General features: G+C 38.5%; 1 protein-coding gene across 1 annotated transcript in view; it reads right to left on the reverse strand.

Moving 5' to 3' along the window:
• Positions 1–376: 376 nt before the first annotated feature.
• tafa3a (TAFA chemokine like family member 3a) overlaps positions 377–12,291 on the reverse strand; it is an 83,046-nt gene continuing 71,131 nt past the window's right edge. The window contains exons 3-5 of the mRNA XM_063911449.1: positions 9,140–9,289; positions 7,629–7,753; positions 377–1,108 (exon numbers count right to left, since the gene is read on the reverse strand). Coding sequence (XP_063767519.1) covers positions 1,097–1,108; positions 7,629–7,753; positions 9,140–9,289 — 287 coding nt within the window. The 3' untranslated portion in view covers positions 377–1,096. The remainder of the gene's footprint in view (positions 1,109–7,628; positions 7,754–9,139; positions 9,290–12,291) is intronic.

Consider the following 12,291-nt stretch of genomic DNA (forward strand, 5'->3'; position numbering starts at 1 on the left):
GTTTGGGGGAGAGCTAATTATGAGTCTCTCCCCGGGCCAGATTTCAGAGGGCTTTTTGTGAAGTCTGTTCATTTTAAGAAACAGTGCCATGAGATTCCCAACTTACATTTTTGAACATGGCCTATTTTTGCAATTGCTGAATTTCACATTTTCAGTTCCAACACAACTTTTATTTCATATGAGGTCTCCACCCCTTTCTACTCCTTTTTTATTTTTTGTCAGATTATTTGCTTTATCTGCTTATTTAAAGTCTCAAAAGCTCCTGCCTATACAGCACTTTGGACAAGTACACAAATAGCCACAGAACAGTCTGCAAAAACCCAGATTTCTCTGAACACTGATATCCATTGAGTTAGATTTATTGAGTTAATATTGACATTTGTAATCAATGGTAGTCACCAGGCTTTTAAAACAACAAATACCATTAAAACATTTTGGCAGAACTTAGCTGTGTTGACCGTTCATCATTACATTTTTTCTGGGTTTTATTGTTGTGGCATCGTCTTTTGTTTTTCAAAACAAGACCTGACATCCTAACAAACTTAATAAAAGCCAAACACTTGTTTCAACTCAACAAAGAAAGAAGTAGCAGAGATATCTCCGCTCCATAAGGCTAAAAGGAATGAAAACGCTTATGATCCACTAAATCTTCAACACAGATATGAATCAAGAGTCTTCAGGGCTCTTTGTGTCGAAGAAATAACACAAAGGTTTCACATCACATGGTTTTGTTTTACGGGTGATTTTTTTTTTTTTCTGGTGTAATCCACAGTCTTTTAGTCAATAAATATCTTCATGGTTGAGTCTTGTAATCCATAGGAATAAAACTATAATACAAAGAGAGATTTGGTGGGCAATAGAGTTCAGAGACAGCTACTGTTGATGCTGGATATAAAGTCAGGAATCTTTTAGGATACGTAGTCTTAAATAATGCTCTCCGGTCCTTTTCCTCCATTCGTTCACTGGAATGTCCGTGATTATGGTCCTTGTTGGTCTCCACTAATCCTCCAAAAACACATGATATCCAAATGTCCTGCGGTGTTGGTTAAAGAAACAAATGTCTGGTACCAAACAAGGCTATCCTCCCAACAGACGACTATCGTGTGACCTAAAAGGAGATATAAGAAAAGAAAAACAGAGTGTGTCAGTGTGTTGTGTCATAAATGGAAGCTGTGGGTAAAGAACAAATTCACTCATAGTTTTAGATTCATCTTAAAAACCAGTGCTATCTGATATATCTGACAGAAACAACTGTGAGGAGTGGAATGATCAAACCCACTCATTACAGTTAAGCCATCTTTAGATACACAGCAATGCAGCAACACAAAAAGAAAAATGCTTGAATATGTCTCAAATGGAAAAATCCAATGTGCAATATTATGGTTTTGACAACATGGACACCTTTTTATACTTGTTCTAAAATACTTCTCTGTTCATTCAAGCTTTTCTTAGATTATGCTTCAATTTGTTCAAATAAGGGCTACATTCTTAGTTGTTTTTTAGGATTCATATGAATTCCATACTCTAGATTAATTCAGAAATAGTTTTGCCTTTTGAATGCCATCAAATAATTTAATAATTTCCTTGAACCACAATTCAATTTTCATTAATTTGCATTGACCAACGGTTAAAAGCCTAAAGGTATTTAGTTGACAAATAAGAAAACAAGCATACATACACCTTTGACAAGGTATACAAAATTGATCTTTGACATAAAAAATTGCTTTAAATGACACTTATTAAACCCCGGTGTTAGAATGCTTACTAGAAAAACTAAGATTGTAAACATATTTACCAAAAGACGCTAAAAATCAGCAACTGATTATTGCCTTGCTGAGGTTAGCCTCTAAATCAAATAACCGCTGACTCATGTTTCTGTCTGTGGACTAATTGATTGATTAACTGTTCATTTCAGCTCAACTTAAAAATGTCGCTCATCCAAACAAGCTCTTGATTTAAGTGTTAAACTCTTCTGAAACAGCCCACCTTTCAACATTTTGAAAGGTTCAAGGTGTGAGTATATTCCCAGCTGGCATGTGGAGCACCTATAAGTCAGACGTAATGCAAAGAATCATGCTCAATGGTTATCGTCAAACAGGAGGAATATTTTTGAAGGCAGCAGTTTGTACGACTCTCACTTCAAGCACAGCTCTAAAAATACTCTGGGAGGTGGATGTTGTTCCTTGTTGGTTTGCCCTTTAAAAGTAGAACACAAGTAACTTTTTCACTTGCCCTCTGATGGAGGAAGCACTATTAAACACACGCAGTGAACACACACACAATACAGACAAGTGTTTCTGTGTGAATATTTTCACTTTACTATCATTCAATTAGCACTTAGCGGGTTTCACAAGTGAAACCAGTGAGGGGCCACACACAATCAGTCTTCCATACAAAACAATTCTTAAATTTGAGGAAGAGAGATTTTTCCGCTGCTTAGAGCTGCACCTGTAGACACAGTGCTTACTGTTTTGGGAGAAGCAAATTAATTTACACTTCCTAGTGACAATCCTCAGGAATTACGATGTGAGAGAGCACAGCATATTGTCTTGCTTTGGCTACAGCAGCAGCAGGCTGTAGACAAACATTTATGCATTAAGTTAAAGCGTGTTATATGGTCACAACATAACCAGATGCCAATGTTTTTAGAGGTGGCCTCCAGCATATTTCTGCTGGCAAAAATATTTGAGATCTGCTGCAGAGGAGTTATTATCAACCCATAAAAGCATTTACAAGAGCCGTTATGTTGAGTATAGTTGTAACGACAGTTTTTATGTACACAGTTTCTATTGTACATAAGTTTGTTTTTTCTCATACTGCCTGTGCTGAAGCACCTCTTTTCACCCTCTGTTTGAAACCAGAGCCCAGTTTGCTCTGATTGGTTAGCTGGCCGGCTCTGTTGTGATTTGTTAAATGTTTAGAAATGTACCCTATCACGAACAATGTATCAGGGCACTAGCCAAAAGAAGCACAAGTGTTATATAGTGATGTCATTATGTTATGGAATTAAACATAGGAGTTTGATCAAGGTGTTTCAGGCTGGGGGTTGGGGGGGAGTGTAGAAGTTTAAGGGATAAAGGAGTTTAAACACCCAACATCAACAGAGTAAAAACAAACAAAGCAATGCATATGGCAGCAGGCACAAAACAAGTGAAGCCAAGAGGAGCATTATGAAAACAATTAGCATGCAGAGGTGTCTTAGTTTGTCACTGTGAGGGTTATCGATGAGTAGACATACAAAGGAGAATCAGGGGAACATAAGGCAGCACAGTGTTTGATGCTTAAGCTGCTTTAGGATGAAAAACTACACTTGACTGGTCAGCTGTGGGTTCGAAATCCCATTGACAGAAATGATTAAGACCTTACATTTGATGGAGAGCTACTGAAGCACATGCATGTGTAGCCAATTCCCAATATTATAGTGTCCTTAAAAAAGGTAAAATTCTTTGGACTTCTTTTACATTTTATTTTTTAAAGACTTGATGCTGTGCCACATTTGCTAACTGCAGGTTAAGTCAGGCTGCTTTGATGTCTTAATAGACTATAAAAACAAATCAATCATCAATAGAGTGATTTAGCTCTTCTTTTCAGGCTACCAATCGACTAAACGTCTCATGCAGTCCTTCAGCCTTTTAACACTAGAAATCACTTCGTTCATACAGGGCTTTCTGGCCGAGCACACAGGGGCCAACAATCTAGCACACAGCATGGTCAATCTCAATGACACTTATCTGTGATTACAATACAAAATTAGACATATTTCAGGGCTGATTAAAACCACCAGTAACAATTTTGTCGTTACACAACTGCAAAACTTAATACCAATTGAGGTTGGATTTAAGAACCTGGGAGTTCAGCTTTTAAAAGATCTGCAAATAATCCATCTTGTGTAAAATTAACAATCCTTTTTTTCACAGTGATTAATAACAACAGGACATTCTCAATTCTGTTTTCTTTTGATGATGTTGAATAAGTCGATCAAAACATTTGGTAAAAAGCTCTTTGGTGGCAGAAGGGCAAGATCAGAGTTCAGTCATGGCAGCAGTGCCCTGTGCTTTGTTGCATGTACCAACAAACACAGATGGCAGTGTTTGTGGATGGGAAGCCAGAAGGAGAAGAAGTCAAATAAAATCTTTTGGATTCATATTCACCAAGTTTATCTACTAAACTTTGCGATTCCATATAAATCATTTTGCACTACAGCACCTATGAGCTGTCATTCCTTTACAGAATCCATCTGCAGTTCAGTTACAGAACAGTCAAGGAGCTGATTGCATAATGAGCTACTGCCTTCATTAAACATGCATGCACACAATTATTTGCCAATGGTTTGATAATTGTCATTTTTGCAATTTAAGCAAGCCCTTTCCATCTTCCAACAGAAGAGTGACAAGGGAAACAGTCCCAAAGAATTAAACCAAAACACAACGTTACAGTTCAATAATGACATTTCAAGCTTCAAGTCATAATACAGCTTGTTTTAAGCTGCAACAAATGTTTTACCCACTTGTGGTTCAGTAAATGTAAGGCCTTTATCCAATGTGTATTAAAAAGAAATCCATCACAGACAGCTATCCATCACTATCCCTCAACACATTCTGAACAAGATTCGCTGCACCTGTCGAGTGGAACGGCTCCGTGGTCTTTCTGATCCCTGATTGATAGTAAGTGAAAAGCAGGAGCTGCCAGGGTTATAATTCCTGACATTACCAGCAGGACTATAAAACTAGCTGCTCCCGGACATGCAGAGAAAGAGTGAACAACTGGCCTGCAGGGTGTTGAGATGCCTGATTTATTGATTTGACTTCATCATGAGGTGAAACGACACCATCATTTGTTATCAACAGTGCCACCTCTGGACATCAAAGAAGAAATAATTTATTGTACTATTTAAGGCATGTACTGCATTGGAGGAGTTTGGTTACACCATTATTATATTTTCACTTTGAGGAAATAACAACTAAAAAGCTGGCAGTAATAGAATCACAGAGCTGTAGTAGTATTAGCTTTTTGTGGCACAACAGATTAGCTTCTCAGACATGTAACATAACAATTTTAAAGACATAAAAATAGGAACAAAGTGCTATACACAAGGTTAGGTGTATGTTACATAAAATAAGAATACTTTTTTATACATTAAAGTATGTTTTAAAAAGAGATTGCTAGACCTTAAATAACTTATTTATTCAGCAAAGCTTAGCTTTTAGCGTGTGTTTTGCTCCAATTAGCCCATGGCGCGGAAATCTTGATTTCTAAGCTTTCTAAATGCTCCACTATGTTTACTAAGTATTCGCTAAATGTGTATATTTACTATTTAGAGCTGGGTAGGAAGCTGTCAGAAGGAAGATCCTTTAATTAATTAGTCCTGTTTTATGACTTTCTCTTACGGTTTTTATTTATTCACCACCATACAACATATAAATTCCTTAGTATTTTCAGCCAATATACAGGATAGGTTTGAGTTTTTAGGTTATTTTAAAATACCTGCCATCACTTTTCTCAAAAGAAACTGTCCCATAATGTTCACCCTGAGCGGAGTCCTGAGCATAGCCCTATTTAATTATTAGAATGGTGCTAACTCTCGAGGAAGCACGGGTACAGAGGTCCTCAAGCTCACACAGGCCGTCCCCGGCTGGCCCTCTGTGGGAGGCAGCAGGGTCATGAGCATGAAGTGACCCCCGCTGAATCCCAAAAAAAAAAAAAAGACTTGAGGTTCTGACTGGTTCTACCAGCCATCTGGACCCCTGCTTGTCTTTGCTTCTGTTTCTGCTTTCCGTGGCTGTGTAAGAGGGCATCAATTATTAACCCGGCTAAAATAAAAAGCTCTACTTCGTCCAGGCCTCCTGTAGCCATGAATAATGGAGGAGGCAGCTCAACTACAGGCATTTGGTGAGTCAAACACTGAGCTGTGATGGATGGCTAAGGGCCCAATATGTCCCCCCCTCTTCACCACCGTCCACTTCGGGTCCACCACACGCTGACACCCAGAACACAGGTCCAGATAACCTATATTAATCTCTGAAGTGCCACAGCTTGAGCCCTCCTGGCTAGCCTCAGCACATCCCACTCGACGATTTGGCTTCCTGGAGGGATTTCTGTTTGTTGTTTGTTTGTCTTTCTCCTGCCTTTGCTTGCCTTCGTGTTTCTTCTAGCTGGCACTTTTGAAGTGATATGCAAGCCTGTTCTGACTTTTCAAAGGCAGGACCCGACTCAGGCTCGCTTTCTCTTTCATCTTAAACCATGAGGGTGAGATGAAGCCACGTGAGCGGGATGCTCGGGTTCCCACAGGCTGCGTTTTCCAATTTTACCAGTGAACTTGTGTACTTTCATACTGTTTATTTCAGAGGTGATAATTGATTTTCCATTCACTCAGTTGTCATGTGCTATATTTATTTACTTATTTCTCAAGCTGTGGAGTCTCACGATACCATTGCTTATATATATATTTTTTAATCTTGAAACACATCACTCTTTGTTTCAGCGGAAATTTGATTTATGATTTTATTACTTACTTATCACTACCATTATTATCATTCAAAAGAATTCATCAGACACATGTTCCTTCATCCCTTCAATTAAGATTTCAGGGAAATTATCCAAGTAGAAACAAGACAAATGCCTGCTGTTGAATATATTAGTGACACATCATGTATATTCATGAATCCTTTTGACACTAATATTCAGTTTTGTAGTTTTGTCATGTGTTAATACAAGGGCAGATGGAAACACTCAAAATATATATTTATTTGTAAGATTATTAAGAAAAGCATTGCTAACATAGAAAGGGTCCTAAAGTATAGTGTTGAGTGCTGATCAATTGAATTGCCCTAGAAATTACACGGTGGGACGCCTAATACCAAATGCTTGCAATGTACTGATTCATTTCATAATAGTAGGATATAAGCTAAACAAATCTGACGTTATGAAGTTTTAAGGCAGTCCAAGAACTGAAGATTTAGCTTCAGGACGCTAATGATAAATGCTAAATGCTAAAATCATACATCTAGTATCAGAGAATCCTGTGCGTTGACTGTTTTCTTTCAAACAGCAGCCAGGCAGCCACTTAAAAAAGTAAACCGATGCTCAAGTACCGCATGAAGAATTATTTGGCTGTAACATGCACAGCAGGGGATTTGTTATTGTGTTGATTTGGGAGCAGCTTCAGCAGAACATCTTTTTCGGTCCCCCAGTGTTGCCTTTTTTTCACAACTGTGCACATTACTGCTTTGCTCACTTCCCAATCTACTTGCCTCTACCAAATTAGCAACTAAAGTAAAAATACAATAAAATGACTATACTTTAGACTCCTACAACAAATTGTGAGATGTAGCTAAATAAAAAGCAGAACCCCACTCACCCCTTTTTGCTGTTGTAAGTTGATCGCTTTAAGAAACACTTCAGTGACTCTGAGACCCTGTGAGTCATATCTTCCTCTCCTGATGCCACCCACTCTGCTGATCTATGCTCTCTTGTTTCTTTATTTTTCAAACACGTATCCAACCCTCCTCCAATATTCTAGGGTCACATTTCTTTACAACTTTTATCCAAGGCCATAGCCAGACTTTTTCGCATCATAATTTATAAATATCTACCATCTGCCTAGGAATAGTTTGGTGAATCAAACCCACCTTTGTTGTCTTCACTTTGTTTCCTGTACTGCAGCTCCATCCTTTGAGATCCGGCAGCACTTTACACTCCTCCCCGTCCATGCAGGGATGCATCTGGCACCACCACTTCTGTGCAACTATGGATGCTAACAGCAAAACACAAGAAATAAAACTGTTTAAAAATAAATGGCGGCAAGGAGGCAATTAAAAACATGTTGTTTGAAAGTGTAGGAAGAAATGTTGCTTTTCAAGCTTGCTTAATGCTCCACTATATTAACCAATTCTTTGCTAAATGTGTCTATTAACTATCTAGTACTGGGTAGGTTTGTTCAGAAGCCAGGCAATATAAATCGTCTACAAAACTTAAAAGCCTTTAATTGACTTGCCCATAACCTTGAGACTTTTTATACACTTACTTTATATTAAAGAAGTTAAAATGTATCTAAGTTATTTAAAGTGAGGCGTAATGTGCAGCGAGGTGGTCAGCAATAAAAAAAAAGACGTACGAAGCAGATTGATATGACTGCACATAGTCCCTTGTTGCTCCTTAACAACAGTCTCTTATTGAGAATTAACAACCTCTGAAATGTCCCGATTGACCAATCAGAATAGAGTATTCCACTTAACCGTGTAATTAGAAGTATCATTTTGCATTTGCTCGTGTTGTACAGCTTCCTATAACTGTTTTTAGGTATTCACCACTGTACAAAGAGATTCTGATCTTTAATCGCAAAGAAAGATAACCGTTTGTTTTAAAAAATGGTGGCAAGAAGGCAATTAACAACACGCTTTTTGAAAATGTAGGAAGCTTCTGCCTGGTAGAAGCAACAACAGGTGCCTGTGGTTTCTACAGTTTACACATCAAAGTGATTGAAGTCTTTTGATCTCCGAGGAGGAAGTCAGTCCTGCCCAGGTGTGTTTTCAGGTCTGAATTACTGGGTGTGGGTCAAGCTGATGATTGTTGTGTGCAGGAGCGTGCAGTGTGAGCAAGGTGAATGTTAGTATGTAGGAGGGGTATTAAAGAGTGCAGCAGAGGTTTGCGCCTCAAGGTCTAAAGTTCCCCCCGAGGAGTCCTTAAGGGGTGAAACATCGTCCCTTTACATATCATAAGGGAAAGGAGAACTGTCAAAACGGAGGATGCCCCTGTCAGGTCCATTAAAGTGAAAAGGTGAGATAGGGATCGATTCACCTGTAACTGAGGCCACTTTTGACATGATATTAAATGACCTGGCCTTCTGTCTACTCTAGCTGAACACACATGGCGTCGACAACACACAAAAAGGTGAGTGAATGAACTGGTGGGATATTGGATTTTTGAAGATTATAAAAGCTTCCACACACAGGAACAGGGTCACAGAAGTCTTAACACCATCTTTTTCTCCTTGTCTACAATAAACCTCTATTCCCAGATAATCAGTGAAATAAGCACCAGAGGCACAGTGACAGGTGTGACAGATTCTGTACCTGTGTCGCATTTCTACCCGGATCAGAAGTCAGTCATTACAGAAACTTTAATGAGGATCCTGGCATACCGTCTACACAGGATGGAGCAGCTCTTGTTGTTCCCGCCACCTGTCCAGGGAAGCAGGAGCACTTGACAGTCTGGGATCTCTCCTCGATCTTGTTCTTGTTGCAGCATCGGTGTGCCGCAATCACCTCACAGGTTCCCGCTTTCACATGTACTGGAAGCACAAACACACACACAGGGTTAGAATTCATTTGATGATCACCGCGACAGTAACTCCATTTTGTGACAAAAGCAATTACAACAAATATCAGGGATTGACAATTATATGTTGTGTGTATGTAAGTGTCTTTTTATGTGTTCAAGGTACACAGGGGCAAATGTTTTTTCTTGATTAAGCTTGTGTTATTCTAAATCCAATGAAAAGCAAAAGCATGTTCTCTTTCTGACTTCACTGTTGTTGTGGACTTTTTTCATATGCAGATTATTACGCAATGTTTGTGATTAAAGCACCAAAATGCAAACTTTTAGCTCAGGCATCACACTGAAGGAACATGTCAGCTGTGTGGCTGGTTAATGTGTTTTCAATAGTTTTGTACAACATTGGACGTCTATGTGACAGTGGATTAAGACATAAGATACCTTTCTGACATTCCTTTGGAAGACAACTTCATGTATACGTTTCGAGCATGTCTTTTATATGAAATCAAGATCTTAAGGAATGTGAAGCTACTGTTAGCTTAGCACTAAGACTGTGGACACAGGGGGACTCAGTCTGGCAGAGGGTATTTAAGTAGTGGTTTGCAAAGTCTTGTTTCAAACCTCTGAAATCAATGGCTCCTTGAAATCCAGGTCACCCCTCAGGTGGAGGAGACTGACTTTGAACCCCAGTGCAGCCCCACCTTTCTGCATATCCTTGAATAACATACTTAAGGCACTGACCCTGCACCCCGACCAGAGGACGAAAAGAGAGAATTTCTCCATGAGGATTACACTGATGTGGTAACATAACATAAAACAATAGAAAATGACTTGATCAACATCACTAAACTGCTTATTTACGTGAAAGAACATTACGATATCAATTACAAGGACACATTTTCATTGCTATTAAGTTAGATCAAACATCAATACTGCCCTCTATTTTATATTCATTAGTTTCTGCATAGACTCATCACTATTCTGAGCACGTTTGTGTATTTACACGTGAGAAGCAGTATTGGATGGGTGAAATAAATAAAAAAGCATTTGAAAAGTTTTGACATTCCTTTCAGATAAGCCTTAATTATGCCTGTAAAGATTTTCAATTTGGGACTTGACTTGAAAATAGATTGCAGCGTGCTTCCATCTTCCCATTAGCTAGCGATCCTGAAATCTCATCTACAACATTAAAAACATTTTGCTTCCAATCAATAAGGTGCTATTCACATTCCCACAAAAGGCAAGACAACAATTGCCGATTGAGTGAGTTTCACTGAGCAGAAACGTACTGATGCAAACGCGGGTCAGGCTCCGTGACCTTGATGTGATTATCTTTAAACCACCAGCACGCCCCCGATCAAAGTTAATTTCAAAAGTTGGGATAACTCGGATAGAATATTCAAACTTTGTTTAAGAGATGGATGTGCGTGGACAATAGGCAATCACAAGAGGTGCAATGGGCAAAGACAATTATTGTTACCTGATTATACGGTAGAATAAATAACGTGTTAGCAGTAAGAAAGGGCTCTTAATGTTAGCTGGCCGGCATTACAAATCAGAAATGAAGACAGCAACAAAATAATATGATATTTCTATTTTTTCCAACAATATAATTGAGTCACTGTCAAAAATAAAGGACAGATGTCACACGGAAAGCCTTTAAAATGTTTATAGTCTTGCAAAATCCTCCGCTTCATTGGATGTAGCTTTGCTGTATTTACGGACACTCTGCTGCGATGTGAAAAGGAAGAGAGAAAGACTGACTATGAGCTGCGGCTTGGTCTGGCCTGGGATGTGTAGAGACCAGCTGATTAAAACTGGAGCTGCCGAAGGTCGCCGACTCTGAGGCTGGACCCAATACCACCATGCAGGGTGGACAGAATGAGAGTTCAGAGGGCAAGGCGCTGTGGTCCGTACAAGCTGGTAACAATCCATATGAGAAGAAACAACCATGAACTGTCTGACTGCTGTTGGTACAATCAACTGAGAGTCTGCGCTGTGAGACAATGGAGCGGGGAAAGTGTATTAAAACATTGGGAAAAGAAATAAACTGAAATAATAAGAAAGGGAAACAAAGATAGAGATAGGCGAGACAAATGTATAGTACAATTAAGAGAATAACTAATCCTAAAATGAGAGGTTTAGATACATCATGTTACTGTATAAATGTTAGATGACAACAAACCACTCCATTGAGTTATTTTAGCTTAGCATAACTCACTATTTATACAAAATGTGTTATTTTTGCTGATTTATTATTAGAATATTATTACATTTTAAACCTTTAAAGAAAACTAGCCTAGTTCCCAGTAAATATATTTCCTAAAATGTCATACATACATATATTTATCTTACTTACATTTAAAACAATTGTGGCAAGCATAATATAACATTTCAGCATACTAGTTTGTTTATGTCTTTAACATGTAGAGATGAATGCTCCCAAAATTGTATTTTTATTTCTTATGCATTTCATGTTATATTTTTTAGCTTGATTACAGTTATGTTGTCTTTATAATTCTATATATTTTTTATTGATTTTGTATTTCAAAAGGTATTGACTTCTAAAGGGATCTGGATGGTCCTGTGCTGGGAAAAGATAAATAAAAACAAAATGAAAAGGAATACATTTTTTTGAACACTTCAGTGGCAGCAACATTCTTTTATGAATAATTGAACATTCATTTATTATTTAGAAAACCCTCTGGGCATATTTCAAACAACCAGAGGTGTATGTTACTGCTATTTTTCTCTTGTCCCGTCAGTCAAACATTCAGGAATGCATACATTTCAGACCTGCAGCTGTGGGCAGGTATGTTTTGCTCAAGGACACTTTGACGGTGGTTGGAGGACCATTGACCTCTGGTTGTAAAAAGGTCTGTCTAACCACCAGGGTGACCCTGTCTTCACATTACAAACTAAACTCTTTATGTGGGACCACCTGAGTGTGAGAGTCGTGAGGTCAAGCATACATGTACTTCAGGACGGGGGCTTCCTGTTTTCTCCTCCATGTGTTGT

The sequence above is a fragment of the Eleginops maclovinus genome, chromosome 20, assembly GCF_036324505.1.
Source record: "Eleginops maclovinus isolate JMC-PN-2008 ecotype Puerto Natales chromosome 20, JC_Emac_rtc_rv5, whole genome shotgun sequence".
Classification (NCBI taxonomy): Eukaryota; Metazoa; Chordata; class Actinopteri; order Perciformes; family Eleginopidae; genus Eleginops; species Eleginops maclovinus.